This window comes from Pestalotiopsis fici (genome assembly GCF_000516985.1).
Source record: "Pestalotiopsis fici W106-1 unplaced genomic scaffold PFICI_Scf_1, whole genome shotgun sequence".
In the NCBI taxonomy this organism is placed as follows: Eukaryota; Fungi; Ascomycota; class Sordariomycetes; order Amphisphaeriales; family Sporocadaceae; genus Pestalotiopsis; species Pestalotiopsis fici.
The window spans coordinates 2,136,757-2,162,439 of NW_006917091.1; the positions used below are offsets into that span (position 1 = coordinate 2,136,757).

General features: G+C 50.9%; 10 protein-coding genes across 10 annotated transcripts; 4 read left to right on the forward strand and 6 right to left on the reverse strand.

Moving 5' to 3' along the window:
- Positions 1 to 364: 364 nt before the first annotated feature.
- PFICI_00642 (uncharacterized protein) lies at positions 365 to 3,215 on the reverse strand (the record flags this gene model as incomplete). Its single annotated transcript, XM_007829223.1, has 6 exons — positions 365 to 1,082; positions 1,152 to 1,502; positions 1,609 to 1,978; positions 2,069 to 2,226; positions 2,299 to 3,013; positions 3,095 to 3,215. The coding sequence occupies 6 exons, from the start codon at positions 3,213 to 3,215 to the stop codon at positions 365 to 367; spliced, it is 2,433 nt and encodes an 810-aa protein (XP_007827414.1).
- Positions 3,216 to 4,266: 1,051 nt separating this feature from the next.
- Positions 4,267 to 5,420, forward strand: PFICI_00643 (uncharacterized protein; the record flags this gene model as incomplete). The annotated part of the gene is made up of 5 exons (XM_007829224.1): positions 4,267 to 4,339; positions 4,419 to 4,611; positions 4,686 to 4,733; positions 4,840 to 5,111; positions 5,245 to 5,420. 5 exons carry the CDS (start codon positions 4,267 to 4,269, stop codon positions 5,418 to 5,420), a joined length of 762 nt encoding a protein of 253 aa, XP_007827415.1.
- Positions 5,421 to 5,614: 194 nt separating this feature from the next.
- PFICI_00644 (uncharacterized protein) lies at positions 5,615 to 7,144 on the reverse strand (the record flags this gene model as incomplete). The annotated part of the gene is made up of 1 exon (XM_007829225.1): positions 5,615 to 7,144. The coding sequence occupies one exon, from the start codon at positions 7,142 to 7,144 to the stop codon at positions 5,615 to 5,617; it is 1,530 nt and encodes a 509-aa protein (XP_007827416.1).
- A 479-nt stretch (positions 7,145 to 7,623) lies between these two features.
- On the reverse strand, positions 7,624 to 9,586 carry PFICI_00645 (uncharacterized protein; the record flags this gene model as incomplete). Its single annotated transcript, XM_007829226.1, has 5 exons — positions 7,624 to 7,872; positions 7,977 to 8,555; positions 8,644 to 8,721; positions 8,878 to 9,256; positions 9,312 to 9,586. The coding sequence occupies 5 exons, from the start codon at positions 9,584 to 9,586 to the stop codon at positions 7,624 to 7,626; spliced, it is 1,560 nt and encodes a 519-aa protein (XP_007827417.1).
- Positions 9,587 to 11,667: 2,081 nt separating this feature from the next.
- On the forward strand, positions 11,668 to 13,084 carry PFICI_00646 (uncharacterized protein; the record flags this gene model as incomplete). The annotated part of the gene is made up of 2 exons (XM_007829227.1): positions 11,668 to 12,009; positions 12,104 to 13,084. 2 exons carry the CDS (start codon positions 11,668 to 11,670, stop codon positions 13,082 to 13,084), a joined length of 1,323 nt encoding a protein of 440 aa, XP_007827418.1.
- Positions 13,085 to 13,662: 578 nt separating this feature from the next.
- Positions 13,663 to 14,770, reverse strand: PFICI_00647 (uncharacterized protein; the record flags this gene model as incomplete). Its single annotated transcript, XM_007829228.1, has 4 exons — positions 13,663 to 14,271; positions 14,339 to 14,388; positions 14,568 to 14,607; positions 14,663 to 14,770. 4 exons carry the CDS (start codon positions 14,768 to 14,770, stop codon positions 13,663 to 13,665), a joined length of 807 nt encoding a protein of 268 aa, XP_007827419.1.
- A 2,565-nt stretch (positions 14,771 to 17,335) lies between these two features.
- PFICI_00648 (uncharacterized protein) lies at positions 17,336 to 18,032 on the reverse strand (the record flags this gene model as incomplete). The annotated part of the gene is made up of 2 exons (XM_007829229.1): positions 17,336 to 17,953; positions 18,030 to 18,032. 2 exons carry the CDS (start codon positions 18,030 to 18,032, stop codon positions 17,336 to 17,338), a joined length of 621 nt encoding a protein of 206 aa, XP_007827420.1.
- A 508-nt stretch (positions 18,033 to 18,540) lies between these two features.
- Positions 18,541 to 19,962, forward strand: PFICI_00649 (Adenylyltransferase and sulfurtransferase UBA4; the record flags this gene model as incomplete). The annotated part of the gene is made up of 1 exon (XM_007829230.1): positions 18,541 to 19,962. The coding sequence occupies one exon, from the start codon at positions 18,541 to 18,543 to the stop codon at positions 19,960 to 19,962; it is 1,422 nt and encodes a 473-aa protein (XP_007827421.1).
- Positions 19,963 to 20,377: 415 nt separating this feature from the next.
- PFICI_00650 (uncharacterized protein) lies at positions 20,378 to 21,160 on the reverse strand (the record flags this gene model as incomplete). The annotated part of the gene is made up of 2 exons (XM_007829231.1): positions 20,378 to 20,478; positions 20,539 to 21,160. 2 exons carry the CDS (start codon positions 21,158 to 21,160, stop codon positions 20,378 to 20,380), a joined length of 723 nt encoding a protein of 240 aa, XP_007827422.1.
- A 2,263-nt stretch (positions 21,161 to 23,423) lies between these two features.
- PFICI_00651 (uncharacterized protein) lies at positions 23,424 to 24,710 on the forward strand (the record flags this gene model as incomplete). The annotated part of the gene is made up of 1 exon (XM_007829232.1): positions 23,424 to 24,710. One exon carries the CDS (start codon positions 23,424 to 23,426, stop codon positions 24,708 to 24,710), a length of 1,287 nt encoding a protein of 428 aa, XP_007827423.1.
- Positions 24,711 to 25,683: the final 973 nt, after the last annotated feature.

Here is a 25,683-nt window from a genome sequence, read left to right on the forward strand (position 1 = left end):
GAAAGATAATAATTATTAATTACGCAAATAAATAAAAGGATTTAAGCTCGATAAATAATAATATATGCTTTTATTATTTAATTATTATAACTTTAACGGTGCTTAACACTAACCTTATTAATATATAAAATTTATAATTTAAATTTATTATATTATCTTAAATATCTTTATATAATATTAGAAAATTCATTCAATATTAAATTAATATTCAAACTCTCATTATTTATGCTTTGCAAACAGTAGACTGCCTCTTGGTGCCGAGCTTGAGCAATGGTTAACCTAGTCTTGTCCTTGAATGTTGAGCGGATGCTTTTATATATGCCAAGACTTGGGTATGCCACAATTCCCATGGCAGCTGTATAAATCAATTAGAATCATGTCGGGTCAAGAACGAGTGCAAGGCGGGGGGGAGCATGTTGCACGTACCGGACGATGTCTTGAATGAAAAGCCCAGCAGACCCTTGCCTACGCCGGCAATGCCTCCTACGATGCCCTTTTCCTTGGCGCCCTTGTAGGGTTGGACTACCAGGTCGGCCAGACCCTCTCCCAGACCAAGAGTCAGATTCTTGCCAGACTTGGAGAAGCCAGATTTCCAGTCTTTCACAGTGCCATAGTCAGTCACGTCTTCACCATACAGCCTTGGCACGGCTCGCGATCCCTCGGCAAAGGCCACTGGCATGTCGATGAGAAATCCCTTGGCATAATGTTTGAAAAAGCCACCAACGCCAGAGGCAGATGCGAGAGCCATGGATGCAGCCACGTTTGGCTTGTTATTGCCATGGTGTTGGTCTCTCGCATGACGACTGTCCATCGGTGATGCTGCTTCGCCGGGAAAGTCGCCCGGGCCCCGCGCACTTGAATGGAGGGATCCCGCGTACTTGGGGTCAACAGTGCCCGAGCTGCTTTGTGCAGCGGGGGCTCGGATATGTGTGCTGCTTTTAACACGGCGGATCTGAGCAGGTTTTACGAATATGTCAGCCGTCGACTGAGCCATACCGGAGAACGTGGAGATGACCGCAGATGTTGTTCCGGTTATGGGATCCCAACGCCGGTTCTCGATGACGAACCCCTTTGGCTCGTACCTGGTTGGGACGATCGGTCAGTTAGTGACGATGGACGAGCCTGGGGGTGGGATATGCAGGGGAACGAACGGCTCCAATTTGTTACTATCCACCTTGAGGTGGTTGATGAGGATCTCAGCCGCCACTCCAGATAGCTTGAGAGTCTTGCCCTTCCGTCGGTATTCCCACACGGCTGGGTGATCTTGCAGCAAGTCACAGGGCATGGCAGAGACTGGTAGGTTGGCGTAGAAAGACTTGACTGCAGTTCCAACGCCCTCTTCACTGCTCATGCTGGCCGATATGGACTGGGCAGCAGTCTGGACTTCGGGTTGCAAACAGGATCGAATGGCTTCTGCAAGGTTGGAACTGGTGAGTGCCGCATACGGTATTGGCTTTGGCCCAGCACCGGCGGCTTCTATCATCTCACCCCAGAACGGTTGGCTAGAAGGGCAAGAGTCAGTGACAGGCCATTGAAGCAATGTAAAAACAGAGGGTGGGGAGAAACAGAAGGAGGGAACAGAGGCCAGAGGAGGAGGAAAATCCTTACTCCCCAAAAAACGGCACCACCAGGGTAGGTCTGCCATAACGAAGACCACAAGCTGTAGTGCCAGCACCACCATGATGAACGACAGCCGAGACGTTCTGGAACAGCCATTCATGGGGACAGTCATCCAAGTACATGACCTGGTCGGTCGATTCGGATCCGCCGCCGAGCTTGCTCCAGCCCCTGGAAATGAGTGCTCGCACGCCTGCCGCGCCGACAGCTTCAAGGAGGAGCTGCGTCATCTCCTCGGGCTTGTCTATGACGATACTACCGAAGCCGATATAGATGGGCGGAGGTCCCTGGCGCAAGAAGTGATCCAGTTCACGGGGTGGGTTGTACCGAGGCGCATCTCGGAAGAAGAAGCCACATACGTCTGTTACCAGCAGTCAGTACGAGTTCTGAACCTGTGAAAAGAATTCCCAACCATCGTCATCATGGGACGGGGGAGGGGAAATAATCTCACCTATATGTGCAGGCCAATCCAATGGTTTGGGTATCAGCGAGGGCGACCAACAATAGGTAAAAGGTATCTGCAATGTTTCTGCCAGGTTCGGCCCCTCGGTCATTGGAACTGGTTCCAGATCTCGGGCTTTTCTCCACTCGTTGATGATATCGCCAAGTCTATATATATAGTATGGTTAGCACCACCACCACTCTCGCCCATGTGAACATGTATAAAGACGTTATACATACCCCTGCCAGGTCATCCACTCCACTACGGCAAAGGATACGTAATTCGCGGTGCCTTGGTCCTTGCTCGTCTTCTTCATATTGGCCAAGGGATGGGAAAACATTCTCGTGCTAGTCCACGGCATGGTGAACATCAAGTGCAGGGGAATGCCGAGCGCTTGAGCGCAGTGGATGTGGGCAAAGCTCGGGGGGTTGGCAATAATGGCATTGGCCACGAACGGGACGCCCGACTTGGGATCTGGCTCAATGCATGACCACCAACATCCGTCGAGCATCTCCGCCACCATGGCCCTTTTCTTCTGAATGTCACCCGCCCGAAGACTGCCCAAGCTCGGGATCAGACCCGGATTCTTGACCATGTACGCCATCAGCTCTGCTGGGTCCCCTCCAATGGGATAAAACTCGAGCCCGGAGTCGATGACAAACTGCTCAAACGTGTTGTGGGTGGCTAGGCGTACGCGGTGCCCGTCCCTCTGGAGTTGGTTGCCCAGGGCAATAAAGGGTTGCACATCTCCGCGGCTGCCCACAACCTGTATCACGATGTTCAGACGTACTGTCGGGACAGATCGGCGGCCAGCCTCGTATTTCCAGCCCGGCCCATCATATTTGGGACAAGAGTCCTTAACCTGCTCTTCGCCGGGTCCTTTCCAGTCAGGGACAAATCTGGAGAGAGTTCTAAAGACTCTGGACTCTGGATCAACATCGACTCTTCCCGTGTCTGTTTGCCGGTTAACTCAAACATGCCCGGGAGCACGAACAGGAGGGGAAAAAACATGGAAACATGTAAATATGTATGTACCTGTCAAGTGGGCAGTTCCTGCCAGGAATTTCGTGTTGATGACCTCTTCATATGGCGGAGGAGCATCATCATAGATGGAGCCCGAATCGGAGGATGGCCCGGCCATGGAATCGTTGCCCATTGATGTAGTGTGTTATTCACGGTAGTCTTGACTTGTGATGAATTTTGTCGTTTTCTACCTTGATAGCCACATGGGACGTTCAGAAATATGCTTACATGGACAAGGCACAATGGCAGAATGATGGAAAGGGTGTGGGAAAACATGCGCGTCTTTATCTTTGGCCAAGTCTCCCTGTTACAGCAAAGCCGATCCAATAACATGGCGTGCATACTGCGTATTCAGAAAAGCTCACCCGGCACAATGCCGAGATATTCTAGACATCATGCTACTACGACGAGTGGAAAGCTGCGCCCCCCTCCCCTGAGTCGATCGTCAAAGTTTGACCGACCACTCTCACTACCCGTGTGCAACTACTCGTGTGCGGCACCAAAGCATCCACCAGCGACATGTACAATATGGGCCATGTTTAACGGCGCTGCAATGGCTGCCACATGTAGCAGACCAACAGATGGGGACCAAGTTAGTGTGGACCACCAAACGCGAAGAATGCGAGAAATGCGAATTATCCGATATACCCGAAACACTCAATCACAGACCGGCCGCCAAGGGGCTGCTGGCCAGCGGCCACGCATCAAATTCAGTCTGGCCGATAGTACAGTATATTGACTAACACTACTAACTCTTGCGAAAGGAAAAGAAATGGTGGAAACAGTAGGCTGAGCCAGTGGATTCGTAAAATTCGGAACCACCCGAAATTCCCGAGCCATACATGAGCCATGTTCCATGCTCTACGTGTTGAGGAATAGGTCAAAATAGCTTTATGGGATATATTTGTCACTCCAATCTTTAGAAGTCTTCAGAGGTTCTCCCTTACTGCATGGAGACAATCTGAGTTGTGAGATAACCCAGCTCGGTCAGAACACAGACTGTGTTCTGTTGTCACCTGCTCGAATGAATAAGGGGAAAAGACCATCGCAATAGCTTCACTGCTAGCAAGAGTCCTCTCATTTCTCGTCCTCATCTTGCGCATAGGCACACTCCTCACTCCTCCATCTCCTATAAACGGTAATTCGGTTCATCCAAGATGAGACTGCTCTCACATTTGACCACAATGACTTATGGGTCTTTGTCCTCTATCCTCGGCCAACCCGACATTTCTTGGCTGCCACCTGGACCAAATGATCGTGAGTGAGGCTCGGCGGTGTTTGCTCGATCTGGGTGTGAGCTGGTTGGTTGGTTAGATGGCTAATGAACGTGCCACAGTGCGAGGCCCTTGCCCGATGCTGAATACATTGGCAAATCACGGTTTTCTGCAGCACGATGGTACAAACATCACCTTGGACAACATGATCGCTGCTCTGTCCATGGCACTGAATTTCGATCCTAAGCTTTCAAGTCTGATGTTCGATCAGGCCATTGTCGCCAACCCCGACCCCAACGCCACATTCTTTACACTGTGAGAGGATCGTCTGTTTCGATCAGGACATCCAGCATTGGCCAACTGGGCGACTGACAGTATGCACCTCATAGGGACCAGTTGAACCGGCACAATATCCTGGAACACGATGCAAGTCTGAGGTAGATTCCTATATTCACACCTGTCTCAAGTTACGTGGGACAAGTGTCTTCATAGCATTTTGAGGTACTGTGGCTAACGAGTGCTCCGGGGGAGAGAGGAGAACAGCCGCTCGGACGCATACTTTGGCAATAATCACATCTTCAACCAGACCATCTTTGACAGCACCAAGGTGTACTGGACGGCCGAGGTCCTGACGCCGCAAATGCTGGCAAACAGCAAGATCTTTCGCCAGATCCAATCCCGAGCCTTTAACCCGGACTACAGCTTTAGCCCAATGAATGAGGAGTTTAGTCTAGGCGAAGTCGCTGCCCCGATTCTTGTTTTCGGCAACATGAGAACTGGAGAGGTCAACAGAAGCCTAGTCGAATACTTCTATGGTAAGTGCTCAACGATGAAACTACCCGCAAACCTATCCTCCTATCTTTTCTTCTCCCTCCCCTCCTCTCTCTCTCTCTCTCTCTCTCTTTATTCTCCCTCCTCCAACAGACCTCGATTGACAATCCCCGAAAGAGCGGGAAAGACTCCCTACCGCATTGGGATGGGTCAAGAACGCCGACGTCATCGGTTTGCCCAACGTGTTGGCCACCACGCAGCTCATTCGCAATGCTATGGATCTTCTCACCGGATTCAATGGCGCCGTAGAGCATCGAGATCTTCATGCTGGACCATTTGCTGGTCAGGACTGATACGTATTCGTGATGAATTCATTGGGTTCCCCCCCCCCCCCCCCTATGTATGACTTTACCAGCTGGGCACTGTGAATTACAAAGAGTCTTGGTTGAGGCATGTCTAGTAGGAAAGTTGCTTCACATATTATCGTAGCGAGCCTATCTTTAAATCTATGAACCGCTGCCATTGTCGAATTATGACAGCCAGCATGTTAAATGTCGGTATGGTTGATGATATATCTAACTCTGGCTTCCAGCCACGCCGTATTGCCCCAGAACCCCCAGCTGGCCTGAAATCGTAACCAGTCGACAAGGGCTACTTCCCAATGCTTGACGAACAAATCCCAAGGGTAGTCTCTACCGCTGACGGCCTTGAGAGCCTGTAGGTAGTATGAAAGTAGTCGTGACTCCCCCGGCTGCATCTCCAGCTCCTGGCCTTCCAGCTGTTCATCATCGGCGTCGTGACCTCCGACAAGCATGGACAGGGGCACCGAGCACGTAAACAGCTTTGCCAGATCGCAGACACCAAGGCCGAAGCCGACATACTGAAAGTCAACGAACGCGACGCTGCGGCCGTCGGCAGAAGCAAACATGTTTTCCGACTTGACGTCGCCGTGGATCAGGGTCTCGTACTCGAACGCTGGGCCTGGGTTGGACGAGTTCATGGTTGGTGCCAAGTACGTAGCCACACGTTCAGCCAGCGATGGGCCGCCCCCGGACGAAGGCGAGCACAGTACAGCAGACCATTCAGAGTCGTCATCGCGTGCCAGGGCTTCATATTCTCTGCGCCGTGTCGCAAGATAGGTATAGCCGCCGTTTAGCCAAACCCCCTTGACGTCAAACTGCGCCCGCTCTTCTGGTGAAGAGCTGGCCCTGCCAATGTTGGAGACACTGCGCCTCTGCTGCTTTGCGGCTTCCTCGAGAGGAGGTTGGAGGGCGTGATTCCTTTGACGAATCTGGACGGCCGTGTTCCAAGAATACCCGTGAAAGCCGGCCAGCCAGTCGAGTGCGGCAAAGACCTGCTCCGAGTTGAGATGGCCGCGCTTCTCAAGGGCCACTGGAAAGGCAGTGAGTGGCTTGATGGCGGGAGTCGACGACGACGACTTGAGATCCTTCAACACAATTGCTGTGGTCTGGCCGTCATTGATGCTGGCGATACACTCTGCCACGGCCACGGATTCGGGCAGCAAAGGTGCCAGATGCGTATAAAAGTACTGCTCTACCTGGTAGGACAGCACCTTGCGAATGTGTCCCTCATCGGTGATGTCGGCCGAGGTTGGAGGGGAGATATACTTTAGGATCAACGACGTGCTCTTCTCTCCTGTTCCTGCTCCTCGTCGGCCTGGTGCGGCTTGGACGGCGCAGATGTGGCCATAGCCCGCCCAGAGAGATTGGATCGTTCTGCAAGAGATGAGCTCAAGGTCTCTTTGAGCAAGCAGCGACGAGGCAATGTCAGCAACGGATACGGCGGCGGGAGACATGCTATTGCTACTGCTGCTGCTGCTGCTGCTGCTGCTGCTGCTCTCATGGCCAAGGTCTTGATTCTGTTTCTGATCCTGGCCTTGATCGTCTTGGGCGGCAGCGGCAGCAGTGGGGTTGTTAGTAGCAATAGTGGGCGCTGAGTCGGGCCCCGGGGTGCTGAAAAAGCCAGCGGAGTCGCCGAGGATGGCGCGCAGCCAGAGCAAGAGGAATGACAAAATCGCGGCGACGAGGAGATGAGTCTGAACAGAGCTGCGCACCATCTTTTATCTCCTTCCTTCTTCCAACTCACACCAAGAAGGTCAGTTCTTCATCGTCCCTAGGCTGTCTCTCACAGCTAAATGGGTACGTACGTCTCTGATTGCGGAGAGTTTCCATGTACTTTCGATTGCCCCGAGGCAACCTAGAAGAGTTGGACCAAGAAGCCATGACTCTGCCCCACTATATTCAACGACTAATAAACCAACCAAGCTGGGTTATACATGACTACTACGATATATTGTAAAAAGCGGAATCAACTACATACTTGGTACCCAGATTTCTTCCCTCTTTCTTTTCAAGGTTTCATTCTACTACTAATTCGCATATTATATATATATAAGTACTCTATTTACTTCTACTTGTGTCTAATCTTGGCAGTATATATTAGGTATACATATTCTGGGAGAATTTGTGTCCTGTTACGCAGGCTGTGGCACACTTCGCGATGAGAGCTGTGCTTTCTAACCTCTTGTTGCTCGTTCTACAGACCGAGTTTGGACCGGCTGCGAATGCGTTCACCAAAGACGAAAAACATGACGGGAATAGGCACAAGCCCCAACGCAATAAAGGCCAGTAGGCTGTTTCCCCATCCGAGCCCCATAGCGTTGTACATCTGTAACCCGCCTAGAGGCAGCAGAGCTCCTAGCAACGAGCGCATCACTGTCAAGGCTGCAGTGACCGACGCGGCCTGTCTCGGGTATGCGTCCAAAAGGTAATTTTGCACCGGCATCTAGGAACAAGGTCATCATGCGTCAGTCGACTAGTCTGCCCGATTGTCTACTCTGCCCGTGTCTGCCTTGTTGCTGGGATATGGGAGGTGCTGCTCTGACTTACCATGATGCCCATTAGACCAGCAGAAAAGACCACCACTCCGAGCATGGGGACAATCCAGTGAACTCCCTTCTCTGTCGTCCAGCCGTATATGAAGAGCCCTACCGGTAATGCGAGGCCGCTCGGGATGGTGAGGACCGGCGCCAGCCGATACTCTGGCTTGTGAACAATTCCCGCCGCATTGTTCCGCTTTACCATTGCATCCGTGAGCGGGCCAAAGCCCACGACGCCAAACATCATGCCGAGTCCTGCGGGGAGAAATGCCAAACCACTGGTGCCTTCGTCGAACCCATATCTCTCTGGGTACACGAATGAAAAGGTCGTGAACAGCAAATAGAGGATTCCGTACGCGACGGCGACATATAACGAGTTGAGAGTCACGATTGGCACAAGCAACAAGAGCTTGACTGGGCGTATAATCGCCATTTTGATTTGGTCACTGGCCGAGGCCCGGCCCGGCGATACACCACCTGACTCGCCATTATCCAGCTGTTTGCGAAGCTGGCGCGCTTTTCTCTTGAGCAGAATAGGAGGAAATGTCTCGTCGAGGAAAGAGTAGGATATAGGAACGAAGATGCCCGACTGTTGACGTGTGGTCAGTTTCCGTGTCGCGGAGAGTTATGGGGACCAGAGAGAAGCGGCTGCTGTCTCGTCATAATCATTAGCCTACCAGGATAAGAAGAAGCCAATATACCCATCGCCATCCAGCGGCTCGTATGAGATAACCCCCAGCAACTGGGCCAATACACTAGAATGTCAAAAGGTCAGCCATTTTTATTTTTTTTAAATCTCCACTGGTACCTGGGTCTAGCAGCAGGCTACCTTTCCTCGTAGCTATCGTACAGTGAAGTTGACAAGGCGAAACAAAAAGACGAGGCTGTTGTGGATCAGGAAATCTGCTTACGGGACCCAGCAGAGGACCCATGGCCCACGCCGACAAGGCTCTGCCGCGCATTTCGACAGGCATCATGTCTGCAATGCTTCCGCTTCCTATTGTAAGGGGGACCGAGCCGGCTAGGCCCATCAAAAAACGAAATGCTAGCAGCATGCCCAGGCCGTTGCTGAGCGCGACCCCCATGGTGAAGATGGCAAAGAGTACGTTGCCGGCCACGTATAGCAGCCGTCGACCATAGATCTCACTCAAGGGTGCGGCAAGAAGTGGACCAAATGCAAAGCCAAGGACATATATGGACAGGAGGAATGTTGCCGTGATGCTCGATGTACTGCGGAACTCGACCATGATACTTGGGATACCTGGCGCAAACATGGAGGATCCAAGGGGACTGCCATTTTGTCAGCTCCACGGATATTTATAACAAAGGAAGACTGAAAAAATACGTGACAAGAGTCAGGATCGACAAGATTGATATGTTTGTCCACTTCTTCCTATCTGGCCAGTTCATGGGATTTTGGGGGTCGTCAGGACCATCCCAGCCGACAACGAGAGGTCCAGAATCGCTGCGAGGCTCCTCTTTTGTCATGGCGGCCTCGACATCGGCTTCGTTGCCTTGTCCGGAAGTCAAGTCACCCTCTTGAATTCCTGAACCCATCGTCGTCGTCTTCTCGGGCGAATCTACAGTGGTTCCAAAAACCTGGTCAGCGACCTTGGCCATTCTGGCCTACCGTTGGTGTCAAACTCAACCTTGTGAAGTCTTGGTTGTGAAGGTGCCGCGTACAAAAGACGAGAAAGCCCGGAAATATGGATGATGTCAAGGAATGATGATGGTCATTTGAGCCCGCTGAAATAGAGAGAGATAGAGACACCACAGTAGAACAGAGATTATTGAATGAGGGAAGGCCGAGAGGATAGAAAAGGAAAAAATAACAAGCGAACACGAACTCGAGAGCGCCATGTTTTTTCCCTTATATTTGCGGTGGAAAGCACCGAAGAGCTTGCAATGAAATGTGCACGAGTGAGTGGTCATTAATTTACGGGGGTAGCTCTCAATGCAGTCATCACGTACTATGTATCTTGGATTATACATGTGGTTCGGGTCACAGCCAATTCCGTGTTTGCACTTATGTAAGTTGCATACACAGCTGACATTTGTCCAGGACCCATTGGGCAACAGAGATGGGGAATTTATGCAACGCGCCTTTGCGGCGTATTTGTGCAGCCCGGGGAGTCATATGAACTGAACCAGTGGCTTGTAATCTTCCGTGATCCGAGACGCCACGTCCAGGGCGCTTTACCCATATAGGCGTATCATGTACTACTAGGACTATTGACCTGATTGACATTGATGAAACTCGTTGCCCGAGCTGTCCTCATGTTATTATTTGGCTTCCAAGACACATTCAAGCTTTAGTGAGAGCATATAGGCTTGATGATGGAAAAGTTTGTCCGGTCGACTCGCGAGAAGGAAAGGGAAACTGCAATTTGGCCATGTTCACATGGGACAGTGGTCAGCTGGTTGGTCTGGCTGTTCCGAGGAGTGCATGGATAAGAGATTGAGGCCCGAGAGTTAATTGTATTACATATTGGAGATGGAGAAAATGAAATAAATAAAGAATAAAAAGGCCCAAACCAGTCTTGGAGTAGCCTAGCCACCAAGGCACCCAGGGAGCCGCCGAGTTTGTAATCCAGCTATGCTACACACACAATACACAGGTATGCATATCTCGTCTGTTCATTTGGTGTATCAAAAATCTGGGGGATAGTGTTTCTCGTTGCCATCGCTTTAGCGGCCGGTTATTGTGTGAAAACACACTTACAGAGTACATGTATCGGCAGTGTCCTGAATATAATATCCGCAATTGGGCGACAGCCATACATAATACGCACACCAAGACAAATTGAAATGTACCGTGACTACGTAGGCTTCCATTATGAACCAGCGCATTTCCTAATAGCTTCACAAGGTACCACTTTTCGCTCCCCCAGTGAACAAGTACAAAATACGGAGCATATACTAGGTATTATGTAGTGGTAATATCATGTTTCTCCACCTGGAATGTTGAACAAGCATAATGACCACATAACACCCACTTTATCTCTCCGGCGAGGAGAAAAGAGAGAGCAAGGAAAGAAGAAGGTAAATATATACTTAATTTATTGCCATGTAAGAAGAGATTACGTGCTTGACCATGGGAAAATTATACTTGAAAGCCGCCCTTGATATACAGACCTGCTTATTCTCTCCCACTTTGATTGTGCCTTTTACATCTTGTATCTATCTTCATGTTCTTATTAACTACCTAGGTACCAAAGCTACAGGCAACAATCCTGCCGCCGCCCGCTTGGTTCGAGATCAAACCACATCAGCAGTGACGGTGCTCCATTCCCTCCGGTGCTCCCCCCTCCCCGCAATGAACCCCGCCCTGAACCCCAACCTACACGCACCTAACCTAGGTAGAGTATACATAACGCAAATCCCATAATCATGTGCGGAGAGATTGATTGAAGTCAGAGGGAAAGTCACTTTGGACGCCCCTCATCATGAAACGGGTCGACCCCCATTGCTCATTACTAGGTACTTGCATGATTGCTCGTTGCAAAGTGGAGTAGCAGTCCAGAGAGAGGCCATGAAAGAATAGTCCAAGAACCCAAAGAAACCCAGATAATTGTGCTTGCAAACTCATCTTCTCTGCCAATTCCTCACACTGCACCTTTATACATATCGACGGCGGATATCATCATAATATCCTATCAAGGAGCGAGCAAGTCACTGAGACTCTGGTACCCGATTCCATCATGGCGAAATCACCAGCCTTGATCGCTATTTACGTCGCTCTCCTGGCCGTACCGTTGGGGTACCTCTACAATACCTACTACCCAGTGGTGCAGCGGACCATCACCGTCTTTGGCATCTACAGATCACCGAGCGCCGTCAGCGTGGCCAGCGCCGAGGACCTGGTGTTGATTGACGGGACCATTCACTGCGAGGATATTCACTACTATGCCCCATCCCACGAGCTGTACATGGCCTGCGAAGACTCGCCCGTCACGAGATTCTCGTGGTTTCCACCGCTGGCCGAGTTCAATGCCTCTGTCCTGTCGCAATCGCAAGGAACCTTGGTTGTTATCGACCCGGATGTGAGTTTGACCAGTTACTTACCCCCCTCCCTACACACGTGTGTACTCAAAAGTGGGACTGACTGACTGACTGACACAATATATGACAAAATAGACCAAGAAGGCTAGAAAGTTGAAGCTGGACAATTTCTACGGACCGTTCGTCACTCACGGAATTGATGTTATAGCTGACCCCAAAGCTGGGGCCAAAAAGGCCGTCTACATATTTGCCGTCAATCATCTTCCCAACCCCGACTTCTGGGATGAGTCGTTCGTGCCGAGGACGACGACAACTGCCAGCAGCAGCAGCCAGCCAGCCAAGACGCGCTCACAAATTGAGATTTTCCGCCATGAGATCGGGTCGGCAACGGCCCGCCACATTCGCTCGGTGCGAGATCCGCTCATTAGAACCCCCAACGACATCCTTGCTCTTAGCCCGCAGAGATTCCTGGTCACCAATGATCATCACTATCGGGAGGGCTTCATGCGAGAGGTTGAGGATATCAACCCCTTTGCCGCATGGACCGAAACCGTTCAAGTTGACCTGTCGGATCTCCTCGCAGCCTCGGCAGACCAAGGCATCAAGACGTCCGTGGTAGTCGAGGGTATACACAACAATAACGGTCTCGGTCGTGGCCGTACCGACACGGAGTTGTTGATAGCGAGTGCAGCAGGCGGATCGCTTCACTTTGTCGAGCCATCTCCTGCCCAGGCCGACCACAGCTTTCAGATCGTCGACAAGCTCCTCCTTGATTCCACCATCGACAACCCAAGCTACTTCAAGGATCCCTACGCCAGCGCCACCTTTGACGGCAGTGGATACGTCCTGGCTGGACTCAGCCGCGCCATTGATCTTGCCAAGACCCATGCCGACCCGCAAGCAAAGGAGCCTGTCATTGTCTGGTACGTCAAGAAGGTGGATGATGCTTGGGAGAAGCGCATCATCTTTGAAGACGACGGATCTACGCTTCGAAGCGCAAGTGCAGCCGTCCTCATCGCCATAGATCCGGCCAAGGAAGGCGGTAAGCGGCGAGCGTGGTTATACGTGACGGGATTCATCTCGTCAAACGTCGTTGCCGTCAAGATCGACTTGTAAGGTGGTTGGTCGGATGTTTGAAAAAGCGAGGGGGCGGGGAGGGGGGGCAAGGGTAGACACATAGCGACGCAGGGCGCAAGATTGACCTCTGTAGGCGGCGGCAGTTCATATTTTATAATGGGATAGCTACACAGCAGTGAATGAAGAGTGATGCAGTAAAGAGACCGAAGTTCGGCCCGGGTATCCATTGTGTATGTAGGTATGTATGTTACCGGTACTGCTTGTAGCTTTCCAATGTCAAAAAAGAAGTAGAGCTTCCGAAGTGTGAGAAGAAAACACTGGGATCCTTTGCCATACCTATCCACACACATTACTTTATCCAGTAGTGTGTCGTCAACAATCGTAACCTGAAAGGGACGCCACTACCGCAGACCACCAGAAAGAGCAGCACTTCCTGAGCTGAGACGACAACCGAGAACAGAATAGATGTGAAACACGCCAGCCAGCATAAGCACACAACGCCAAACACCAGATGCTGCCTTCCAGGGAAAACCTAGACACGGTGAGATATCTCACGAGAATCGCAAGAGCAAGCACTACTGCTATCAGCAGTAGTAGTAGCAGGGCGCTGTGAAACTTTAGTCTACACGTGGGGGGGTGTTGCTGTGGCTCGACGATCGTCTTCTCTCGCCTTCCTTGCGCAAGCTGTTGACAATATTGATCATTTCCTTGCGAGCACCAACAGCATCAATGGCCTTGTGGGCCATACTCATGGATATTTTCTCGCCAGCATTAACAGCGAGTAGCCGTTTGACCAGAAGATGGCGCATGATGATGCACACGAACACGCCACAGTCGCTGCCGTTGTCCTGTTGCGGGCACTCTGACAGGTGGTGAAAGCGCAGCTTCTTGTGAAGAACATGCTCCAGCCGCCGCAAGCACATGAGCGCCTCCTCATTATTGGCGCCCTCGAGGGAATCGTAGTGAAAGGCGACGCCGTCGATGACGCTCACGAGGAGCAGAGACCAGTGCGAACCGCCCTCGGCCATGGCAACGTTGCGGTTGTCATTGATGGGTAGGAATATATGCGTCACTCCATCAAACGAGGGGATTGCTTTCCGTACGGCGTTTGTATCTCTGTCCTTCATGAGCAAAAAGGCCATGGAGGGTCTGAGAAGCACAATGTTGGCCTGGGGAAATTTGGTGAGCACCTCACGCTCGAGGAACTCCTCCCAGAAAGCGATATTCTGTAGATTGTCAGAGACCTCGAGTCTAAGAGTTACAACACACAAAGATCAAAGGGGAGTAACAGACATTGTCAGTGAGCCAGTCATTGCGAAGTGACTTGACATCTTCATATGTCACTGCCTCGCCAGTCAGCACGGGTTTTGTTGTCTCGTTGTCGTTTTGGACCGGGAAACGGAGAGCTCACGGCAAATATCATGATCTGGAAAAGTGTCAATCATTTAGTCGAAAGATTGTGTAGAAGTATACACGAGAGCGGAGACGAGATGAGACGGTAGAGAAATTGGACGGGGCTTACAAGACAAGTATGGCTGGTTCGGCGAAGGGTGTGGAGAAAGCTGTCAAACAAAATCAGTATCGAGCGGCTCGGGTCAAACGATGATTGTTTCCTACACTATCACCAAAGCGACGGGCGAACTTCTCGCGGAAGGGCATGGTGCGACCCTTTCGGCGCATGTTAGCATGCCGAGGCCGGCGGTGTGTTCTGAGGTGATTCGACATGGTTGCTAACCAGGACGATGAGGATTCCCCAAAGAATGCGAGCAGTGGGGAAACACAAAACAAAACAACAAGCCTAGATAGGGACTGTATCACGGCTCGCGCTTGCTGTGTTATTGGACTTGTTCGACCTGACGAGGTCTCGCTGTCTGAGGAGGACAACCTGAAGTCGGAGCCTGAGCGACAGGTCCTGTGTGTGTCGGTGCTTGCGTTTGTGGGAGAGAAAGGAGGGTCGACTCGACGGGGGAGAAGGTTTGCACAGAATCGAGGATCGGCGAAGCTTAGGTTCGGCGGGAAGGAACGAGGACGATACCGAGCGGGTAACCGTTGACCTTGTCGTCACCAAGGGTCGTGCTCAACGTTTGTATGTATGTGTGTCTGTCTGCGAGCGTGTGCGGCGTGCGGTGGTCCGTGGTTCGAAGTTGGATGACGAGTTTTCGCGCCGGGCCAAACCTCAACGGATTGGCGATTGTGAGGCAATGCGATCCAAGCCGTGCGTGGGGTTTGGTGCCTGATCTGGTGTTGAGTCGGGGACAACGGGGGTTAAAATTCCGGGACGACAATATGTGACCCCAAAAACTGGTACAACCTTCTTCTTTCCTCTTTTCTTCCCTCCTGTTTAACCTTTCCTCCCTCTCACTACGATACGAGGGTAAGCAGTGTCCAATGGCAGCCAGAAAACAGACAAGACCGGGAAAAGAAAAGTTTCCTTTTCAAGTTTGTTTACCAGTAAGGAGGGAGAAAAAAAGGCACAGTAACAATTTTGTGAAGAGAAGGACCAACGAAGGAAGCCCGCCAACAATTAATAGGTAGAAAGGGACGTTGCAATCATCTTTCGTCTATGTGGTTGGTTACTTTTGGGTTGCGCTCCGGGGTGTTTGCGAATGGTTTTGGGTTATGATGAAGATGTACACGCAAGTTAATTACATACCTAGTCACTGAGCCACGAATAGTAAAGTGGGTATAAAGGCGAGGAAGAAGAAGAGTAAAATCGGAGGGAGGAAATGGGAGGGGGAGGAAAAAAAAAAGAGAAAAAGTCCCTGCCAAAAACTTGGAAGTGCCGTTGACAGCCCAGAAATTGCGGGGGAGGGGAAAAAAGGTGGAATCAATTAATCGACAAGTTCAATATCCATACGTGCAAGGAACAATCGAAGTACCTGGCCTGGTTACTACCTACCTAGTAGTTATCCATGTGAATAAACAAACAAACTCTCGTGAAAAAAAAAAGACAAGAAAAAGGAAAAGAAAAACCTGAGTTGTTCAATTCCACTACTCGAGTTTCCTGTGTCCGGCACCCTCCCAAGGACAGTGCTGCTGTTTTGCATCGTGGCTTGGAGGGCACCTACGCATGAACATCAAAGCGGCCTCTTTAATGACGACAGGTTCGAGGCTGAGCTGCTTGTCCACTGCCCAGTCTTAAGGCCTAGGAGCCCCGCGACTGTGGGACCATCTTCAAGAAGGTATTGGATACCTAACTTGATAGGTGCTAAAACATACCTGGGCAGACATCGAGCATCATCAATACGTACTGTGCGACATGCGTGGGTTGCCAGATCAGATAGATCCGAAGTGTGTTCACGTACACTTTATCGGTATGCTACAGTGTACTTATCTGCGGATGCCTTACTTTTCGCCACAACGCCTGGCGATTGATCACTGGCTGACCGTATACCAGTTTGAGACTTTGCTTCGCTGTGGTCAACATCCAGCACCTTGGCTTCGGTTGGCTTTGCCGAACGGACAGGGACTTTACTACCCATAGGGCTGAGGAAACTCTAGGATCCTACTGTGATCTTTGCCTGCCTGTGAAACGCGCGATTGCGGTTAGCGAAATACCAAAGAAAGGACTTTTTAACCCAAGTCGCATTTGCTCCTATTGGATGATATAATTATTGACTTAATAAATCCCTTGTGTTCAATACCCACGCTATATAACATGATCGCAAGTTTTTCGATATTTAAACTATAATGCAATTTTAGTACAACCTTTATCTCGCATTTCTAAGTCTTTGCTAGGTATTTGCTCAATATTTATCGCTTTGGCAAATGAATTTTTTTTTTTTGATTTTTTTTTTTTAATTCTTTTGCTGCCACTTCTCGTCTGCCCAGCTTTGCTCGTCACATCTATCAGTCAAAAGGCATACTGCGATATTTTATTTGATCTGAGCATGTCTGAAACTCATTCATCTGCCTTCAGCCCACGTCGTGTTTCCTCCTCGGAATTTATAGGCTGACCGCGATCTGCTTATTGACTCTTTGCCCGAGCCGGCTTAATTTTGCAGAGCTGGGGTGATAGATTGCTAGCAGCAGAATTAGTTCCTGGTAACCTGGTCTCTGCTTCCAGCTCAAAAATGCAGATTTGGCGCAAAGGTTACACCAAGAGCTTCCCGGATTCTGCTGCCACCACTGTAGGGGATGGGCCTTGATGACTAGGTAAAGAGGGTTGTGTTGAGCTCCCCCAATACTCTCCATCGATGCCACGATCCAAGATAGCTTGGAGAAGAAAACGTGATGTATGCTAATACTTACTGGGGAGCGGTGTCAATGCTCGTGGAAACACTTGACAACTCACTTGGCATCTGGTCTTTTCTCAATGAATGCCGGGTTTTGCTCCATGGTGGCCGAGATGAACCCTCTCAGTGCAGCCCAACGGCTGGCCGTGGCATTTTGAGCTTGTTGTTGCTGAAGGTCCGCTCCAGTAGTTTCTACTACTTGGATGCTGTCGGAAGGCTGCTCCTGAGGTGTGGCACCGACGGCATTGAGCCTGGCCAGGCTTCCTCGGAAGCGCTCAACCTCGCCCTTGACGACCTTTTCTTTCTTTTTGAGTGCGCCTTTCCTGCTCTTCAAGCTCTTCAGCCTAATCTTGCCCTCTTTGAGCTGCTGGAGGCTCTCCTCGGTCTCGCCCTCAGCCAGAAGATCTGGCAGCGCCTTTTTGAGGGAGTCGAGGTCGGTCACAAGCTTCTTGCCTGGTCGACGGCGTTTGAGCGACTTTTGGTTTGACTTTTCGATGCGCGAGACAAACGACGAGTGCTTCACCAGCCGCTTGTCCTTTTTCGAGTTGAGAAACGAGTCCGATACATCGACGGCATCATGTCGAGGCACCTTGCGCGGCGCATAGACACTGCCATCTGATTTTGCTGCTATCTTGGCGCGCAGGGAACGGCGTTTGGTAGGTATCGTAGGAGCCTGAGAGATGGAAGAGTCAGAACGAGCATGATCTTTGTAGTCTACACATCATTGCAAAATATAAATGGGCTCTCACCATGGCCAGGGACTAAATGCGCAACGTGTTTTTGCGCAAAGACGTAAAAGTAGGTAGTCCAGGCAGTTTGAAATGGAGATTGGACGATTGATTTCTTGTGCGAACCTCGGTAGGTAGGTGTGTATATGTTGTACTAAAAAAAAAGAATACAGCAAGCTGTTTGTTCTCTCCAGATGGAATTAATTGATCGTTGGGTGCAGCTCTCAAAATTTTAGTGGGACAGCAGGCGGGAGTTTGTCTTTGTACGTATTGAGCAGTAGGTAATAAGGTAGGTACTGGGTACCTGACGGAATAGCGCCGCTATCGCTCAACCAAACAAGCACTTAATTCTTCGTACAAATCACATGCATAATATTGATGCTATGAACTGGACTTGTTTATTTGCCCTTTAATTCCATCCTAGTCTGAGTGCCAGTCCAAGAAGATATAGATAGAAGAAAGGAAGGGGGAGGGGAAAAGAAATAGAAGAGAGCCCGGAGACGTGAGGTCAGGACTTTTGGACTTGTGCATCATGGATGTTGCCGCCGAGGCTGTGGCGCTCAGGCAGCAGATTCACGGAGCTGAGAAGGAGCTTGCTGCACTGCGTGCAAGGCTAGTTGAGATTGAAGCCTTGCAGACAGTCTCCAAAACCACCGGGAATCCCGAGATCGACAACACGCCGGCTACATGGAAATGGCCACTCCGGGAAGAAGAGTACGCTCGCTATGGCCGCCAGCTCATACTCCCCTCCGTCGGTATTCAGGGCCAGCTCCGTCTCAAGTCGGCGGCGGTGCTCATTATCGGGGCTGGAGGCCTGGGGTGTCCGGCTGCGGCATATCTGGCTGGTGCAGGTGTCGGCACACTGGGGCTGGTCGATGGAGATACCGTCGAGGAGTCCAATCTACATCGTCAGATTGCCCACAGCAGCGCCAAGGTTGGCATGAAAAAAGTCGACAGTCTGGCTGATTTCTGTCGGGAACTGAACCCCGAGGTCACCTATACCCGGCACGGCATACATCTGGAACCCCAGAATGCCGAGGAAATCGTATCAAAATACGACATTGTCCTCGACTGCACAGATCACCCAACTTCTCGCTACCTTGTCTCGGACATCTGCGTCTTGCTGCAGAAGCCGCTGATATCAGCGTCGGCACTGCGGACAGACGGGCAGTTGATTGTCCTCAATAATCCAGCAGCAGTACAGGGTCAGCCAGGAGGCGGTCCCTGCTACCGTTGCGTGTTTCCAAAGCCGCCCCCAGCTGAGAGCGTGGTGAGCTGTGGCGAAGGGGGCATCTTGGGTCCCGTTGTTGGTATCATGGGTGTGCTACAGGCGCTCGAAGCAATCAAGATTATTGCAGCTGGTGTGGGCATGTCACAACAAGAGCCTAACACGCCGAGTCTTCTTCTGTTTTCTGCTTCTGGGCCGACCACGTTTCGGTCGATGAAGATGCGCGGTCGGAGACCCAACTGCTTCGCTTGCTCACCTCTCTCCGAGCTATCTCTCGACACGCTCAAGTCTGGCTCGCTGGATTATGTGGCTTTCTGTGGCACCTCTGCCCCGGTCAGGATATTAGCACCGGAAGAACGGATATCGGCGACAGCTTACAATGCGATTACAAAAGAGAATCCGAGGCCGGCCCACGTCTTGCTGGATGTGCGTGAGCGAGAGCACTTTGACATTGCAAGCATTCATGGCGCAATCAATATCCCTTTTTCGACTTTCCAGAAGAAGACCCAGTCCACTGAGCAGTCCCGGCCGGATTGGTTACCGGAATCTCTACCCCCAGATGCGCCCATCTACGTTGTGTGCCGAGTCGGCAATGATTCGCAACTAGTGACGCAAAGGCTCAAAGATGTGGGCTTGGATGGGCACGGAGTCCGCTTCATAGGTGACATTTCTGGAGGCATGCGCGCGTGGAAACAAGAAGTAGATACAAGCTTGCCATTTACATAGCATGACTGGCCCAAAACTACGGCACCTCTGTAGGTCCAACATGTACGACGTTAGGTCGGCTCGAATAAGGGGAGTTTAATTTACGTGGCCCGTTGCACACGATTCCCACTGTTGATACATTTGACTAGGGGAGAGTTTTACCGAGAACGTGACGAGGAAAAAAAAAATAGAACAACCCAAGACATCGACTCCCACGGCATATATATCGCCGCTCTTGTCCACAGATACTCCTTTGAACCCTACGATGGGAAAGCGTGTCTGCTGAATTGACTTATTTTGTACAACATTGGATGAATGATGGCACGCGCCCTTGCAGTAGCAGAGTCAGGTCGTGCTTCACCTTGACTGACCATGTCATACTACATGATATATATATACGTGCCACATTGGTCTCCCTTGATGGGAGCGGCGCGCATTATAGGAAACTCGTTCGCTTCTTGTTAAAGGCTCGCTGGTCCTTGAGCCATTGTCTGTATCCAGCAACACTGGAGATCTTTTCACCGTAGTAGTCAGGAACTGCAGCGTTCACAGTCAGCCATTATTCAAAAGGTCAAGTCAGATACGAAGTCAACGTACCGGGGTTTCCGACAGAGCTGACGCTGGGGTCCACACGGTTCTTTTTAACTCGAGCAAAGAATTCCACCTCCTTGAGGGCCATGGGTGTCTTGACCCCCCTCTTGACCATGTAGAAGAGGGTAGAGCCCAGACTCGGGCCAGCGAGCCAGCCAAGTGCGGCCGAGCTCATGGTGATGAGACCCAGGGTAATAAAAGGGTCGAGAGGCAGCTTGCCCAGGAAGTCGACGTCGACGTTGATGAGTACCAGTCCGGCAATGCTTCCGCCAATCATCATGGTAACGACGCTACAGGCCAGCTGATACCGCCTCCGCGTCTTGCGCAATGTGAAGAAAGTGTTCCAGTCAAGGCCGGGAGTGGATGAGGCAGAGGCAGCAGGTGCGGATGCGCGCGTTGCGCTCGACGAGGCATGTCGACGGGCGGCAAACTGGCATTGGCTGGCGGCGGGGCGTGACCTCAAGGTCTGGCTCACGGGAGCGGTACATATCGATCTGGGGGCCTTGACGGCGAATTGGCGTGAGAAGAGGGATGTGGCGGTCAGTCCTTTGGTGAGGGTAGATTGCAGCTGCAGGCCGCGAGAGCCCAGCACGCCGAAGCGCGCAAACTGCGTAGTCGAGACGAGCATGATAATGATAATGATGGAACAAGTTTCTAGCAGTCGTGTAGCGGTCTCAAGATCGAGATGCTGCTAGCATCGGTGGGAACAAACGGAGCGGACGGGCGGATCTTGTCCGGAGGCAATGTGCCAGGTCGTGTTGGCTATTTACTATGATGTCGTTGTCGCCGGCGTTATTGTCGTTGCGTTTCCGTCCGGCTTGTGGAAATTTCAATTACTGGAGAGCTCCAACTTTTGGAAGCTTTGGGACGCCCGACCCGAGCTTCAGTCTTCCAGCCCCAGCCCCAGCGGCCCATCGACCCGCTATGTAGGTCACCACCAGAACGGGGCCACATTTAGTACGTACAAACACTGAGTACTAGGGTGAGTTTGGGGAGCTAAGACAAAACACAACATGAACATTACCTAGGTAACCTAGGTAGGTAAGCTGGACTGCACGGTTCAAGTAATCATTACATACATACCTATACTCTTCCTGGGAAGAGAGTATACTACTTTAACCTTGGACAATTTCGCTCAGCTCAAGTAGCACCCCAACCTACCGAGAAGATAGAGAATAGCAAGAGTAGCTACCTATTCTTACATGATACATGAGGGATTCTGGGACTTGAAAGATATGCAAAGCTTCCATTGCGACAACACGACCACTGAGCAATTATTGCCAATTCAATCCAATACTGGCCGCCTAGTATACGTTGAGTAATCCAGTGGTAATTGTTGCAAGTGAGGCTCTATCATGTTGCACAGGAATTCATGGGCCGCCTTCCACAGTAAGAAGTACGAATCGTACCATGATGTACCAAACTGGTTCATATATACGCGTGGTGGCAATTCTGTAAGTCCTTTTACACGAACTGACTTGTCAATGTGTCTTCCAGTTTTTACAAAAGACTCATTCAAGCCGAGTGTAATGGTCTCAGGTGTATTGAAACACTTGGGGATGGGCGAGGGCCAGGGAGGATATTGACAAAGATATCCCTTGATCTGGCGGGCACCACGGTTCCCAAATAAGGCAGGTTTTGGTACAGCCAAGCCACCAAACCAGAGGGGAACCGCTTTTTTTCACCAATTATATACCGTACTCCCAGAAAATAGTATTTTGTTCTCGAGATACCACGGTATCAAAAACCAATCGAGAATTATAAAAATTTAGATAATAAGTCTCGTAATCGTAAAGATTCGATCGATACAAAATTTGTATTATTTTGGTGCAATTGTCACGGTTTTGAGGTATAGCCCTGATTTATTATAGTGTGATTGGTTCACTGAAGCAAGTCACTTGCAGGGGGACAATTGGAAAACCGTGGTGCCCGCCAGATCAAGGGATAACAGCGATGAACATCTGTCAATAAGCTGGGCCAGAGCGTTGAAAGTAGGTATATAGTAGTTATTCGAAGCTCTCCCAAGGACGAGCAACGGAAAGTCACAAGCTTGCAGAGCAGATTAAATGGAGATATTCCGAAACGGACAATGACAAAAAAATATGTATATACATAGATATCAGGTATTTAATTGCTGCCATTAAAAATAATACAAAAATGGATGATGACGTGCTAAAGGTTGGGGGGAGAAAAAAATCCACTTTGGGAATTAAATAAAAAAAAATCCGCTTTGGGAATTAAAATTTTTTGGAAAAATTCCCAAAGTAGAATATTGTCAAGAAAAAAAAATTATATAAGGTATCCAAATGCGAATTACTAGAATCGCGTTATCACAAACCCAATCTTTCCGGGGCATAGTGCAGGATCAGAGAGAGCAGCACCCCCGCCGGAGCTGGCCGCTAAGCGCAATCCAACCAAGAAGAGCAAAATCCCACCGCCCAAAAAAGGTACCTCTATACTGATAGGGTAATTTCCTAAGTACTTGTATATAAACTTGCTGTCTGAACCTCCAACCAGCCACGAGGGCAAGGGCCTCGCTGACTTGCGCTCGACGCGTTCAGTGCCGGTGCTGGAGCTTGGAACCAGACAGACAGACGGACAGAGTGACGGAGAAACAGCCCTGGGAAGAGAAAGTCCTGGGGTGCGATCGCGTTGTCAAAAGGTAATGTGACAGGTTCGCGTTGGACGTGCGCGTCGTGGCAGCAGTATTGTGCCGGCGGCTCCGTCAACACCACCAAAACCACCGATTCCACCGACCAACTCGCCGCGCATTGACGCGATTCACGAGTCGCAATTCGCGGCCGCGACTGAGCCGAAGCCGCTGCTACGCGATTGTCCTACGAGTCTCGCGCCTCCGAGGAGGAGGAGAAAAAGAAAAGGCCCTTCGCAACATGAACGACGTCTCAAGTCGCGTCCAAACGGCCGCCCTCCGGCTGTACCCAATCGAGGTTGTGCTCCCGTCCCGACCACCTTCTCGCCATGTCATGACCCGCGGCCTCGGCCCGGCGTTGGCTCCGCTACATATCACCCCCGAGGACGATTCGACGGCACGCATCTCGAGTAAGGAAACTTGGTCCAGCCTGACACAGACCGGAACCACAAAGGTGCAGCTATACTACATTGTCCATTGGACCGACTTGCCTGGTGCCTCGGTGCTTGTCCAGGCCGACAAGATTCTTGACTACGTGTCACCGAGAACCGTTGAAGACTTCGAGTACAAGCTATCGCTGGAGAGAGATGCTGCTGCTGAGCGGCTCCGAGAAGAACTGGAATTGGCAAAGCAGATTGCTCGAGAAGAGGAGATTTTGCGACACGAGGCGGCGGCTGCGGGTACTACGCCGAGCAACCCCAACAAGACCAGTGCCAAGAGGCCTGGCCGTCCCAGCAAGGCTGACATACTGAGAAGAGAGGCTGAAAAGGCTCAGGCAGGCTTGGAGGTTCTATTGCCTTCAGTTGGTTCTGCAGCCTCCGGCCCCTCGCTTTCCACGCCACAGAAATCACAAAAGGTAGCGACTGATACGCTAGATGTTGAGGATGGCGTGGAAGAGTACGATGCGGCCGAGCATCATCACCATAAAGTATATGCTGCCAATCCTGTGGCTGCGTGGAATTCTAGGTCTGTACATTCCAAATCATCGCCAGCCACTCGTTCTCCGCGGAAAGCCAGATCCGTGGCCATCGGAGGCTTCACACCTGCGGCTCGGAGTTCTGGCAGGTGGCCTTCGAAATCGCCCCGTGTGGCCGAGGCGTCCTCGCCGTCTGTCCTTGCACACAGTATAGCCAAAGCTCCACGAAAGAAGGGAAAAGGAAAGCGGAAAGGGAAGGAAGCTGGGGAATCTCGGCCTCTACCAGAGGAGCCCGAATACGTGATAGAATGTATCGAAGACCAACGAATGTTCAAGGTCAAGGGCCAGGAGAAGCCCCATTACCTGGTGAGGTGGGAAGGGAACTGGCCACCGGACCAGAATCCGACCTGGGAGCCTGCCGAAAACTTACCCGCCAAGATGGTAAAGAAGTTCCTCCGCAAAAAGGCCCAAATGGACATTGGCCGCTATTCGAGTGTAGCTGATGCGTTCGAGGGAGACCTTGAAGAGGCAGCTGGAGATATGGATTACTACTCGTCTGACGAGAACCAGGACGCCGACATGGAAGAGATGCTGCTGGTCGAGGAGGGTTGAGGCAGCAGCCGACCCTTTCTCGGCCAAGCTTTCTTCCGAGTATTGATCATTCCGCTCCGGGGCCAGATGGATAAATGCGCTTTGACATGCTCAGCGCTGGCGATGGCAGGTAGGCAGGAGCATTCTCTTAGGCCGTCTGCCGCAGATGGACTGGGACCATGGACAACCAGGACTGCTAACTGTGCAAGGCGCTGCAGTAGAGAGCCGACAACAGATGCGGCAGCTGCATCAAAGTAATCATGCTTGGGCTCCATATCTAGATACACCTGGGGAATGGAGCAACCCTCTGAATATGCCCATGGACAGGCTTCGATTAAAGGCCAATATCGCGTCCACTGCTAGTAGTTAGCAGCCACTACGTCAAATATAATAACAATAGAAAGGACATCTTGCGTCTTCTCTTTGATGGTGATGATATATTAAATTGTACAAGTGAACTAGGATGGACCATGGTTTCTTTTCCTTTGCTTGGCTAGCATGCGCCTGGAATGAAAGAACATTTGTTATGGCCAGAGTGGCCGGGGACATATCAATGGAATTTCAATCCAAGCACGTTCACGCATACCATGTTACAGAGCTTGTTTCGGCCACGATGATTGAATATCTACGCTACTGAATAACCATTGCGATTCCACCTGGGGAATGAAAACAAGGAAACAGGCTCGATGGGCTGGAAAACATGAAATGGAAACAATCGGGCCGTGAACGTCTCCACGGTGAATGAGTTCATTGGAGACTTCAACCGATTCCATCGTGTAGATGTACTTCGTCGAGTGAAAGCCAGTCTTGATCATTGTGTTCACAATCTCTATCCTGTTCCTCTCACAATCTCTCTCCTGTCCCTATCCCCCTGTCTCTAGAGTCTGAGCGGTTTAAGTCCTCTATTGAGGCCTTTGTGGCTGTCCTAGGGTATGAAGCGGCTCGCGTCTGATTTGCGTACACGAGGACGCCAACATCCACCTCGATTGATTAG